Below are 13,970 nucleotides of genomic sequence, written 5' to 3'. Positions count from 1 at the left end.
ATCGAGACCTGAGCCGAAGTGGGACGCTTAACCGGCTGAGCCACCCAGGCGCCCTGTGCGGTGATTGTTTAGAACGGGAAAGAAAGAATGATGTATTTTCTTTCAGATTTTGACATTGATAGGGTGCTTGACAGTTTAAAATTTTTATTTGGTGTTTTTTACGTCTTTGATCCTTATGAATCCTGTGAGCATTTCACATTATTGTTGTGACCACCCTCAGGCTCCATGATTCACTAGAAGGACTCAACAGAACTCAGAAAAGCTGTTAGACTCAGAATGTATTACAGCAAAAGGGTACAGGTTAAAGTCAGCAAAGTAAAAGGCACATGGGACAGAGTTGTTGGGACACCAGGTGGGAGCTTCCCACTGTCCTTCCCTGTGGGGTAGTGTGGCCGGTGTTTCATTTTCCAAAGCACCAATGTGTGACATCACATACAAAGCATCGTCCCCCAGAAGCACGCACCCGAGCCTTGACATCCAAATTTTTATTGCGGGTCCATCACAGAGGGGTGCAGTGGCTGACCTCAGGAACTTGCCTCCAGCCCCTCCAGAGGTCACCTTGACACAGCTTGGCGTAAGGCCCCCGCCTCCAGCCATATTGTTAGCACAGACAGCCTGGTGTGGCCCAAGGCCACAGGTACACACAGATACGCTTCTCAGATAGGAAAGTCCAAGAGCTTTACAGGTTAACCAACCAGGAGCTGGTCAAGGGGCGGTCCTTTCTTCCGAGTGTGCAGGGTCTGGGCCGTCCAGACCTGCAAGGTTAACCCTTTACTGCACTAGCCCGGTTTTATCTCAGGCCTTCAGCTGTCCTGCCCCCCTTCCTGGATATGATTGGTGCAAACAGTTTCTCCTAAGTCTTTGTGGAGATGTTTCTGCCATATGCATGCAGTTATGAGTGTGTGTGTGTGTGTGTGTGTGTGTGTGTGTGTGCGCGTGCATGCATGCACACCTATGTGTATACATACACTGCTTCCCTCCGTCCTCAGCTCCTACATCCTTTCCAGCTGGGCTGGCTGAAGGCAGGGCAGGGGTGGTGGGGAAAGCTTAGAGAGTGGGAACAGGGCAAGGTTGCAGAGGCCAGGCGGGGAGCCCAGCTGCATGGGCCGCCAGGCAGCTTCCGGCAGCCGAGCCATTCAGACCCATGGCCAAGCAGAACCTGCCTGCATGGGGGAGACTGGCCAGGAGGCCGGAGACGGGCTTGCTCCTTCCTGGAGGTCGGATGGCAGTCAGAGGCTCTGGGCAGGTCCCCGGGGCTGGGCTGAATCTTCAAAATGACCAAGGGAGCAAGAGCCATTGTTTGCTTTTCTTGGTGACGCCGGTGGCCACAATGTCCCCAGCCTGACTGCGGTTCTGTGCTTCAATATGCTTTTTGCCATTTCTCTGTAGGAGTAATTTCGCTGCATTTCAGGGTCCCAGTTCCCTTTGAAATGGTCACCAAGCAACAGCTTAGCAAAGCATGAGTCAAGACACTCCTGGAGCCTTTGAAATCAGACCTGATATGTTGTCAGGACCCAGTGAGACCGTAGTGCCCTTCCCTCCGCCTGGAGACCTGACGTGCACGAAGTTGAGCTGGGGGGGGGGGGGGGGGGAAGGGGGGGGTCATACTAGGAGGTTGGACTTTCGGGGGGGGTGGTTATTCTAGGAGGTTGGACTTGCCAGTAAATCTGCTCCTGTGTCACCTCCTGTCCTAGGTGTCCGGGCAGAGCGAAATGCAGACGGCTCAGGTGAGACTGCTTGTGGTCAATGCCGGGACCCCCGTGGCCACCAACCTCTCAGATCTGCTCCTGCTTGACAACATAACCGGCCTCTCCGTCAGGGGGTCGACTGGAAACCGGACCTCGGCAGGATTCCAGGCTTTCAGAAAGAAGTTTCTGCAAGGTGAGAGCAGAGTGTGTTAGGTCAGGGAGGGAATGTGAACATACTTAGAGACGCTGGTGGATCGTGCGATGCGTGGCAGGTGCGTCCTTAAACACGTGACGTGGGTTCACTCCCAGCGGAGTTCGCTGTCAGGTATTGGCAGAGGAGACCTCCGCCTCCGTGGCTCAATATCCACACTCGAAAAGCTGGATTTGTTACTTAGGTTAGAGAGAGGCAGGATTGGGGGAAAGAGGTTTGAAGAAATATGTACTTTTATTATTTTTATTATTGTCTCAATTTTTGGTCATGAAAAATTTCACACGTACAGAAAGGCAGAGTTTCTAGTGAACCCCGGTTCATCCACCGCCAGACGACCAGGTTTATCAGTGAAACGCAGGTCTTGTCTCCAGGTACAGGTGGGAGCCCCGGAAGCACGCGCACGAAATGTCCGTATGTGTTCTAGCATGTTCTCTGGACTGCCTCTGCCGCCGTCACTGGCTGGCTTTTGGAGAGGTGTTTCCTGAGGCAAGTTGCCTGGGTTAATTAACCAGGCTTAAATTTTTTTTTCATGTTTATTTCTTTCTGAGAGCTGGAGAGACAGAGCGTGAGTCGGGGAGGGGCAGAGAGAGAGAGGGAGACACAGAATCTGAAGCAGGTTCCAGGCTCCGAGCTGTCAGCACGGAGCCCGACGCGGGGCTCGAACTCACGAGCCGTGAGATCGTGACCTGAGCCGAAGTCGGACGCCCGACCGACTGAGCCCCCCCAGGCGCCCTGGTTAATTAAGCAGGTTTAAACGAATTCTGGGGTTAGTTGTTAGCATGATTTCAGGACTATCAGTCTTCTTAGGAGGGTGAGACTTCTTTTACTCCGAGTACCCACCTCCCCTACACAGGAAACGACTGCCCCCCGTGGCCATTATGCTGTTGTGCCTGTCACATGTGCAGGACTGGCCCCTCCACTTCCATGTCCAGGGTCCACATTGCTCAGCAATCAGCCCACGCTTTCCCTCTGGGCCTGTGTAGGGCCTCAGAATCGTTCTTGACCCCTTACTATTGACTGAAGCTACCGGCAGATTTGGTCCGTGAGGGGGGCAATGTCTATCCTGGCTGTGGTTTAAGTAATGTCATAAGAACTGTTCCGATACGTCCCAGCTAAGCGATCCTCAGCGTTTTCTTTCAAAGATGCAAAAATAAATCCTCCCCATTCCTTAAGCTGGTGTTCAGAGGACAGAACATGGGGCCACAAGCAGGGCACAGACTCGGTCTCAAATGGACCTAGATTTGACTCCTCGCCTGGCCACTTTGGAGATGTGTCTCCTCTGGAAGGGACTGAACTTCTCTGAACTTGGGATGGCCCATGCGTGTATCAGTGCCTCACAGAGTCCTAGCAGAGACCAAGTGAGACAGCCTTCCCTGGCTCTGCCCTGGCGTCCCTCCCCACACCTCCCGGCTGTGACCCGGCTGGCCTGCCTCTCTCCTCTCATTCCCCCAGTGCCTTCCATCATCTGTGGTCCTGCCCGACCGCACTTGTCACTTCCCTCGCCTGCCGGCTTCTTCCCTTGCCTCTGGAGACGTGTCGACTAAGAAGTTGCTGTGGCTGAGGCCAAAGAGGTTTTTGCCTGCTTTCTCCTCGAGGATTATGATGGCTTCCCGTCTTACATTGAGGTCTTTCATCCGTTTTAGTTTATTTTTATGTATGATGTAAGAAAGCGGTCCAGGTTCATTCTTCTGCGTGTCGCTGTCCAGTTTTCCCAGCACCACTTGCTGAAGAGATATTCTTTCCTGCTTTGTCAAAGATTAGTTGGCCATACGTTCGTGGGTCCATTTCTGGGTTTTCTGTTCTGCACCATTGATGTGAGTGTCTGTTCTTGTCCCAGTACCATACTGTCTTGATGGTTACAGCTTGAATAAAGTCTGGGATTGCGATGCCTCCTGCTTTGGTTTTCTTTTTCAAGATCGCTTTGGCTCTTCGGGGTCTCTTCTGGTTCCATACAAATTTTAGGATTATTTGTTCTAGCTCCGTGAAGATTGCTGGTGTTATTTTGATAGGGATTGCACTGAATATGTAGATTGCTTTGGGTAGTATCGACATTTTTACAATATTTGTTCTTCCCATCCAGGAGCATGGAATCTTTTTCCATTTTTTTGTGTGTCTTCTTCAATTTCTTTCATAAGCTTTCTATAGTTTTCAGCGTATGGATTTTTCACCTCTTCGGTTAGATTTATTCCTAATATTTTATGGTTTTTGGTGCAACTGTCAATGGGATCGATTCCTTGATTTCTCTTTCTGTCGCTTCATTGTTGGTGTGTAGAAATGCAGCCGATTTCTGTGCGTTGATTTTATATCCTGCACCTTTGCTGAATTCATGAATCAATTCTAGCAATTTTTTTGGTGGAATCTTTTGGATTTTCCATATAGAGGATCATGTCACCTACGAAGAGTGAAAGTTTGACCTCCTCCTGGCTGATTTGGATGCCTTTTATTTCTTTGTGTTATCTGACTGCAGAGGCTAAGACTTCCACTACTATGTTGAATAACAGTGGTGAGAGTGGACATCCCTGTCTTGTTCCTTGGGGACAAGCTTGGGGACAAGCTTTCCTTGGGGAAAGCTCTCAGTATTTCCCCATTGAGGATGATATTAGCGTTAGGTTGTTCATATATGGCTTTTATGATCTCGAGGTATACTCCTTCAATCCCTACTTTCTTGAGGGTTTTTATCAAGAAAGCATGCTCTATTTTGTCAAATGCTTTCTCTGCATCTACTGAGAGGATCACGTGGTTCTTGTCCTTTCTTTTATTGATGTGATGAATCACGTTAATTGTTTTGCAGATATTGAACCAGCTCTGCATCCCAGGTATGAGTCCCATTTGGTCGTGGTGAATAATTTTTTTAATGTATAGTTGGAGCTGGTTGGCTAATATCTTGTTGAGGATTTTTGCATCCATGTTCATCAGGGATGTTGGTCTATAGTTCTCCTTTTTAGTGGGGTCTCTGGTTTTGGAATCAAGGTAACGCTGGCTTCATAGAAAGAGCTTGGAAGTTTTCCTTCCATTTCTATTTTTTTGGAACAGCTTTGAGACAATAGGTGTTCACTCTTCCCTAAATGTTTGGTAGAATTCCCCTGGAAAGCCATCTGGCCCTGGACTCTTGCTTTTTGGCAGATTTTTGATTATTAATTTGATTTCCTTACTGGTTATAGGTCTGTTCAAATGTTCTATTTCTTCCTGTTTGAGTTTTGGTAGTGTATATGTTTCTAGGAATTTGTCCATTTCTTCCAGATTGCCCATTTTATTGGCATATATTTGTTCGCCATATTCCCTTATTATTGTTTTTATTTCTGCTGTGTTGGTTGTGATCTCTCCTCTTTCATTCTTGATTTTATTTATTTGGGTCATTTCCTTTTCCTTTTTGATCATACTGACTAGTGGTATGTCAATTTTGTTAATTTTTTCAAAGAACCAGCTTCTGGTTTCATTGATCTGTTCTACCGGGGTTTTTTTGGTTTCGATAGCATTAATTTCTGCTCTAATCTTTATTATTTCCTGTTTTCTGCTGGTTTGGGGTTTTATTTGCTGTTCTTTTTCCAGCTCCTTAAGGTGTAAGGTTAGGTTGTGTATCTGAGATCTTTCTTCCTTCTTTAGGAAGGCCTGGATTGCTATGTACTTTCCTCTTATGACTGACTGCCTTTGCTGCTTCCCAGAGGTTTTGGGTTAATGGTGTTATCATTTTCATTGACTTCCGTATACTTTTTAATTTTCTCTTTAACTTCTTGGTTAGCCCATTTATTCTTTAGTAGGATGTTCTTCAGTCTCCAAGTATTTGTTACCTTTCCAACTTTTTTCTTGTGGTTGATTTCGAGTTTCATAGCGCCGTGGTCTGAAAATATGCATGGTATGATCTCGATCTTTTTGTATTTACTTAGGGCTGATTTGTGTCCCAGTATATGTTCTATTCTGGAGAACATTCCATGTGCACTGGAGAAGAATGTATATTCTGCTGCTATAGGATGAAATGTTCTGAATACATCTGTTAAGTCCATCTGGTCCAGTGTGTCATTCAAATTCATTGTTTCCTTGTTGAGTTTTTGATTAGATGCTGAATTCTGTGATTCAGGTTGTGCAGCTTGTTGTGTTAATCTTCCAGTCGGTTTTCTAGGCGTGTAGGATGGTTTAGTGTTGGTCTGGCTCTATTTCATGGACGCGAGACACACAAAAAGCTTCCATGCTGTTCTGCCACCTTGGCTCCTCTATTCTCAGTTTTTAAGAGTCTCTTATGGTTTGGCTCCCTCCCTCTCTCTTTTTTTTTCCTTCCCCTCCCCCGTGGTCTTCTGTTAAGTTTCTCAGGATCCACATAAGAGTGAAAACATATGGTATCTGTCTTTCTCTGTAGGACTTATTTCACTTAGCATAACACTCTCTGCTTCCATCCACGTTGCTACAAAAGGCCAGATTGCATTCTTTCTCATTGCCACGTAGTATTCCATTGTGTATAGAAACCACAATTTCTTTATCCATTCATCAGTTGATGGACATTTAGGCTCTTTCCATAATTTGGCTATTGGAAAAGAGTGTGGAGGTTCCTCAAAAAATTAAAACTCGATCTACCCTATGACCTAGCAATAGGACTGCTAGGAATTTACCCAAGGGATACAGGGGTGCTGATGCAGAGAAGCACTGGTACCCCATCGTTTATAGCAGCACTCTCTAACAGCCATTTAGACACGACCTGCCACCCTAGTCAACGAGGCGCGTCAGGCGTTTTGCAGTGTGATTGAGGGATAGCCCCCAGCTCATCGGCATAAAGGTCCGCCAGCACTGACCCGCCAGTGCCTCCCTTTTGCAAATTCTCAGGGAGAAATTAAAATTTTAGGAGTGAATCCCTTACAAATTGAAACCCAAATATATTCAAGTCCGAAAGGAATTAAAATCTGAGATCAGAATCTTTGCCCTTCTAAGTTTGAAGTCCAAAGTCCAACTTTCTCAAATTAAATTAAAATCCCCCCCACCATCCTCCTCATATTTTATTCTATCCGCCCCCCACCCACCCAAGGGCTACAACTGTCTAGAAAGAGCTGGGGTCCCTTCAGCAGCAGAAAGGATGCAGATTCTTTGTCTTGGAAGCTAAATGAGCAGAATGCCAGGTTTCTTGCGTGCCTCAATTCTGAAAAATTCCAGAGTTAAGGAACACAGGAGACTTTCATACTCACACAGTGTGGTCTGTCCCCACAATGGAGTAGCACTCGCACTGAGAAGGAAGGAAGGACTGGGGCGCCTGGGGGGGGGGGCGCTCAGTCGGTCAAGCGCCTGACTTCGGCTCAGGTCCTGATCTCGCGGTTTGTGAGTTCGAGCCCCGTGTTGGGCTGTGTGCTGACAGCTCAGAGCCTGGAGCCCGCCTCAGATTCTGTATCTCCCTCTCTCTCTGCTCCTCCCCCACTCCCGCTGTCTCTCGGTCTCAAAAATAAATAAATAATAAAAAAAATGAAGTCAGTACTGACCGATGCTACAGCATAGATGCACCTCAAAAAAATGTCAGTAAAAGAAATCAAACACAAGCAACACCTAGTATATGATTCCATTTCTACCAAGTGTCCAGAAAGGCAACTTAGTCCCCAAAAAGTAGACTAGCGGTTGGCTACACCTTGGGGTGAGACGTAAGTTGTATCTCAAAGATGTTTAAAAAAAAAAAAAAAAGTATCACAATCTCGGCCCCACCACCACCAGACAAGAAGCCAGGGTCAGCTCTGGCCGGGCACAGCCTTGTCCCCAGACCCAGCACTCAGCACTTTCATGCACCGTGGCTAAGGCTGGAGGCACCCGTTGTAAAGAACCGGGACAGAGATGTTCCTTATTGGTTTTAGTTCCCTGAGAGCCTTTGGTCCCTGGCAGGTGCCTAGAGCCACCTGAGGACATCAGCTCAGTGGAAGCATCCACTGTTAGTACTTAAGGTGGGCATCATCTACCTCCAACATCAGATGGGGGGCAGGGGGGGCACCTCCAGGAAGCGGGGCTGAGGGCACGCTGCCTCCTGCAAAGCTAGAAACCCACATGGTGGCCTCTCTGTCACCCGACCTCGTCTGGGGTTCCTCTCTTCCCTGGCGGTTCGTTCACCTTGGGGTACGGGTGTGGCCCCTGTCCAGTAGTGGAGCTGGGAGAGCTGGAAAGTTCGGTTCTGGCTTCCTACTAAGGAGAGCTTTGAGCCACGGACCCTGTCTTCCAGGGAAGCTTCCCTTGAAATCCAATCGGTTTTTGTCACGAAGCAGTCGAGGGCCAGCTAGAGACCGTGTGGCTGGAGGGGGCCCCACGTGAACCCATGGTGACCTCTAGAGCCCCTCCCGGGTCCTGCCTCCCCGTACCCCTTGCTGTGCTCACAGAACCAGCCCCCCGGAGGGGTCGAAGTAGTGCTTACTGTCGGTCTGTCGGCCAAGGCCCAAAAATGCCGTGGAGACCGTCTTCTTGAGTTGTGTGGACCGGATTGCGGGGGTAAATAGGCCCTCACCTGGACCCCAGACAAAACAAAAGGTTCTGGGTTTCCCAAATGTGTGAGTGAGCCTTATCCTGGACCAGGAAGACTGACCCACTGCATCCCGGGCAATGCTGGCTGGGCCCTGGGGGCCAAGGCAAGACCGAGCACGTGCTGACAGCCTCTTCCAGGTGACAAAGAGGGACCCCATGAGTGGGCATGCGTAGTTCACCGTCCTGATGACGGGCACCTGAGACCCGAGCGGTGCCCTCGCTGCCCACGTCAGCGACGATGGTGGCTTCCGTTGATGTGTGGCTTGTCCGGGGTGTGGTGGAGGGGCCCCTTCTTGACTCACACCTGCTTTCTTTCTGAGCAGTTGGAGACTCCTTCTCGGTCAGCTACACAGCCTCCATCCAGGCCGGAGAAATTGGGAGCGGAGACGTCCTGATGCTTCCTGCCTGGCTCACCTTCCAGAGCTCAGCACCGGTATTTCCCTGTTACTCTGACTTCTGTCTTGTCACTCTTGTTTTAGAAGCATTGACACTTGGGGCACGGTATCTGTTAGCTTTTTCCTTTCTTCCCTCCCTCCCTTCTTCCCTTCCCTCCCTGCTTTCTACCCTCTCTCCTTCCTTCCTTCCCTCTTTCCTTCCTCCAGTGATACTGAATTTCAGACGAGTGCGTGGGCCCTTGAATCTCACACACTTTGCCATGAACCTGGCTCCCTGGCATCTCATCGGGACCTTAATTACTCAACTCCTGTGGGCCTGACATTGGGTTGTTATAAAGATAAGTCATCACTAGCTTTAATTTGTCGTCCCTGTGTTTTGCATATAATAGGCATTCAGCCCAGTAGTTACTGTTTATGTGAGTTCGCTATGAGCTGCCTTGACAGAGTTCCACAGAGTGGGTGGCTTAACGGCAAACAGACATCTATTTTTTACGTGCTCCTGGGGCTGGAAGTCTCAGATCCAGTTGTGGGCATTTGGTGCCTTCAGAGGCCTGTCTCCCTGGTGTGTAGACGGCTGTCTTCTCCCCGTGTCCTAACGGGGTCATCCCTCCATGTGTCTGTGTCCTGATCCCCTTCTAATAAGGACACCAGTCGGATTGGATCAGGGTCCACCCTAATGGCCTCATTTCAGGTTAATCACCTCTGTGAAGTCCCCACCTCCAAATACAGTCACGTCGTGAGGTGTTGGGAGCATCCGGGTTTTGAGGGGACACGATTCAGCCTGTAACACCATTACTGTTAGTGTCTTCATTTTTCAGTCACCTTTTAATCTGTGTGTACAGTTGAGTGTCATGCCAGGATGCTGTGCACACTGTGGGGACACAGGAGGAGAGTGCGTCCTTGTCCTCAAGGACCTCATGCTCTAGTTACGTTGGTCACTTTGTTATGACTCCGGCCCCTGGAAAAAGTACCTTTTACTAGATGGGGAAAATGAGGCTCCGAGCGTGACTGCCCCAGGTCACGCCACAGAATCCTAATCGGACTGCACGGCTTCCGGCTCCTGCCACCCAAGGCCGACGGCCAGTGTGACTTTGCTGCTGCACTAGGAAAAAAATCCTAGACAAAATAAGATAAAAGAAAGATTCCGAAAAGGTAAAGACCTGATACAGGGAAACTATCAACCTGTCAGACGAGACAAATGTCTCAGAAAATAATCAGGTACAAAGTCAAGAACAGAGGACAAAGAAGGATACAGAAATAGTGGCAACATGACCCAGAAGAAATACCATCCCAATTTCAGAGGACAGGAAACCAAGTAAGTGAAAGTCAGAATTTAAGAAGGTGACAGAAACCAGCAGTGGGAAACTCAGAAAGTCGATGAAACTGAAAGCCCGCCCCTCCTCATCCTGGGACATTCAGACCTCAGACCCCCAGGACGTGCTCCGGGGAAGGCGGGTGTGGGGCGGGGCGGGGCGGCGGGGGAGGGACGGAGGGGCCCCTCACTCACTCAAGGGCACTGCCCAAGCCGCCGCGCCTTGATGGGTCCTGTCTGTTCCTTTGCTTGATGTGTTGCTGTCACATTGACTCATTTCCATAAGAAACCCTCACACCCCTGGTTCCGTGAGACCAGGGACCTCATCTTTCCTCTTGACACCTGTGTTTCCAGTGCCAAAAAATAGACCTCTGCACAGGAAATAACCCAGTAATTATTTGTTGAATAAATGAATGAACAAATCTGTAAACTAATGAATCTCAGGCAAGTTTTTATTTTTTTAAGTTTATTTATTTATTTTTGAGAGAGAGAGAGAGAGAGAGAAGGCGAGCGTGAGCAGAGAGGGGCAGAGAGAGGGAGAGACTCCCAAGCAGGCTCTGTGCCTGACGGCCTGCAATGCAGGGCTCGAACCCACAAACCATGCAGTCGTGACCTGAGCTGAAATCAAGAGTCAGATGCTTCACCGCCTGAGCCACCCAGGCACCTCTCTTTTATTTTTTAATGTCTCTGAACCTCAGGGAAGGGGATGATTCTACTAATGTCTCCAGTCTTCTGTGGGGAAACGATGTGTCTCTGTGCAATGGCCTGCAGTTTCCTACCCCTTCCAGACCTTCAGGGGGCTCTCTGGGCAGTTCTGCAGATGGAGAGGAAAGTGCCCACCCGCCCACCTGAAGATTCCAGAATTCCGAGCTTCACTGGCCTGCGTTCGGGGCTCCTGCCTGCCGGCTCTGGTAGAAGGTCAGCATTGCCCCGACCTAGTTTCCACCATGGAAATGGGTCCTGGGGGCCCGGTGCTTGCCAAGTGAGCGAGCGAGTGCTGGAAGTGGACAAGGGGCTCCTGTACCGTATTCTCAAGTCATTTCATCTGATTGGACCTCACAGTCCATCGGGGGACTGCTGGGATTCCATCCGTGACGTGGAGAAGGTCAAGTGTGTTTGGGGCTGATAATGACCCAAATTCTGAGTGAGACTCCAGTGGCTGCACAGGAGAGCACTGGTTAGCTCTGCTTGTCAGTCAGTCCCAAGACGTCGGATACGACAAGAGGGGGGCGGAAATGACCATTATTTAAACAGGCAAGCACTCCACAGGATGGAATCCTTCCAGTAGAGTGGGGGCGATGGCCGACCCGGCAGAGCCTGGGAACCGCCCCCCGGCTGTGTTTCAGAAGCGGTGCGGCCTCGGTGGGCTCCGTGTCCCCGTCGGAACGATGACAGGAGCAGGAAGGGTCTCACCCGGATCTCTTCTCGTTCTGGTGTTTTAGAATGGCATCAGAGTAACGGAGGAGACCGCAAGAATACGGCGCCCGCCCTGCCCCGCCTTGTTCACGGTCTTGTTTCCGGTGCTTGCCGTTACCCGGACCGGCCGTGGTCTGGAGCCTGACGTTCCTGCTGACCTGTGGTCAGCAGGTCAATAGTAGTCTGAGGCCATGTCACAAGGCCCGTGCCGTTCACCTCCTTCATCTCATCCCAGGGGTGTGTAATCTGCACATTATCACTAACTGGGCAGGGCAGAAGGCATTTTGCAAGAGAGCGAGCGAGCACATTCACGTAACTTTTACTACACTGTGTTGTTACTTTTAGTTATCGTTGTCAGTCTCTTACGGTGCCTCATTTATCAGTGAAACTGTGTATATGTACAGAAAAAAACACATCTAGTACGGGTTCGGGCATCCACTGGGCGTCCTGGAATGCGTCCCTGGCAGATAAGCCGGGGCGGGGGGGACCAACTGTGGCTCCCACTCACCGATTCCCTCAGCAGGAGGTGGTACAGCCTCAGGTGCATGGAATTTGGATCTGGAAGCCGCTTTCTCAAACACACACACGCGTACCCCACATTCATACAAGTTTAGATAAAACACGCCCTAGGTGACGGATGGCTAACGGGGAAAGACCTAGAACATTTATGTCAAGTATCTTATGAAAATTTCCTGCCCACCTTACGCATTATGCAGTCACCACTATATTTTACTTGGTCCGTGTTTGCTGACTTCATGGTGTGATCTAAAGCGTGTTCCTTGGGGCGCCTGGGTGGCTCAGTCAGTTGAGTGTCTGACTCTTGATTTGGGCTCAGGTCATGATCTCCTGGTTCATGAGTTCAAGCCCCCATGTGAGGCTCTGCACTGACAGTGTGGAGCCTGCTTGGGACTCTCTCTCTCTCCCTCTCTCTCTCTCTCTCTCTCTCTCTCTCCCTCCCTCTTCCCCCCCTTCTCTGCCCCTCCTCCACTCATTCTCCACCCCCCTCAAATAAATAAACATTAAAAATTTTTTAGAAACAAAAAAGTAAAAAAAAATAAAGCGTGTTTCTCAAGCCTTGAAGTTCCCGCAGCAAGCACGGGGCTGAGGATTTATGTTTTGCAAAGAGCTGAAGTCAAGCTTTGTCACACACTTGATTGAAGCTTCTCTCGGCTTAGACCTTGGGTGTCAGAAAACACCGGGAGGAGGGACCCGGAGAGAGAGAAGGGCATGGAACACGTTAATCGAATGTGTGCTTCTGAATGCAGCCTCATATTTGTTGTTGTTTTTTGTTTCGTTTGTTTGTTTTGTTTTTAAATTCCCTTTCCCCTAGAAAAGGACCTGGTAGTGTTTTTATTTCCCTTCAAAGCCTCCATTAGGTTGGCCTGCTGGCCCTTAACGGGTTTGGGCTGCTACTGTAGCTGCTCTGGGATGTGGGTAAGGGGTTCCACCGGAGATGGACTGTCCCTCCAGTGAGACAGAGAGGCCTCCGCAGTGGCTGTGATAGAACAACACAGGGCTGCCTCGCTCATAGGCTCCAAGCTCCAAGCCTCAAGGCCAGGTTGTACACAACGATACCACGACTACAGCCACCAGCGAGAATGCTTTCGGGGCTCCCTCCGTGTGCCACGCACACTTCTGGATTCTATCCTGGCTGATTTAATCCTCACGGCAACCCCACGAGTCGAATAGGGTTCCCGTTTTACAGATGAGAAGACCGAGGCACAGGGAAGTCAATACCTTGCCTAAGGTCAGGCTGCTGGTGAGTGAGGGAGCCTGGTGTGAGCCCTGGCAGTCTGGCTCTGACCACCAACCCAGTTGCCAGACCTTCTGCCTGCTCTCCCAGGAGGAAATGTGTTCTCGCCGTGCGTCTTCTCTGACGCCGCGCGCTTGGACAGATAGCTGTCCTAACACCCTGCGGTTTCCCGTCTCCCCGTAGCTCCCGAGCAGAGGAGATGCGACCCGGGCAGGCAGACCCGTGGGGCGTTGGGGTTTGGGGGCCGGGCACATCCCACCGGAAGGTGAGCTCAGCAGAGCCCCGTCCGCCGCCATTGTCGGCAACTTTTTCTGAAGGAAGCGATGCTGGGGAGGGCCCGTGGCTCCTCCGTCCCGTGGCCGTGAGCTCCGGAGTCCGTCCTCTGCCCCGTCTGGCCGGACCCCAACCCCAGGCATCTCACCACAGGTCACTCTGTTCCTGCTCTGTCACCAGTTAGGGAAACTGGTGATTGGATTCACACGCACCTCCGGGAGAGAACGAGGCTCTACGTTTCCACAGACCTTTTTCCCTGTTCTTTAAAAAAAAATTTTTTTTTAAGTTTATTCATTTTTGAGAGAGAGAGACAGCGTATGAGCAGGGGAGGGGCAGAGAGAGAGAGAGAGAGAGAGAGAGGTAGACGCAGAATCGGAAGCAGGCTCCAGGCTCCGAGCCGTCAGCGCAGTGCCCGACTCGGGGCTCGAACTCACGAATCGTGAGACCA

At 50.1% G+C, this 13,970-nt stretch overlaps 1 protein-coding gene across 1 annotated transcript in view; it reads left to right on the top strand.

Moving 5' to 3' along the window:
- Positions 1–13,970, top strand: part of EVC2 (EvC ciliary complex subunit 2) — a 134,496-nt gene that overhangs the window by 14,028 nt on the left and 106,498 nt on the right. The window contains 2 exon segments of the mRNA XM_045056604.1: positions 1,695–1,881; positions 8,697–8,806. Of these exon segments, the coding sequence (XP_044912539.1) occupies positions 1,695–1,881; positions 8,697–8,806 (297 nt within the window).

Source organism: Felis catus, chromosome B1 (genome assembly GCF_018350175.1).
Source record: "Felis catus isolate Fca126 chromosome B1, F.catus_Fca126_mat1.0, whole genome shotgun sequence".
NCBI lineage: Eukaryota > Metazoa > Chordata > Mammalia > Carnivora > Felidae > Felis > Felis catus.
This window is presented reverse-complemented; position numbering and strand designations above follow the sequence as displayed.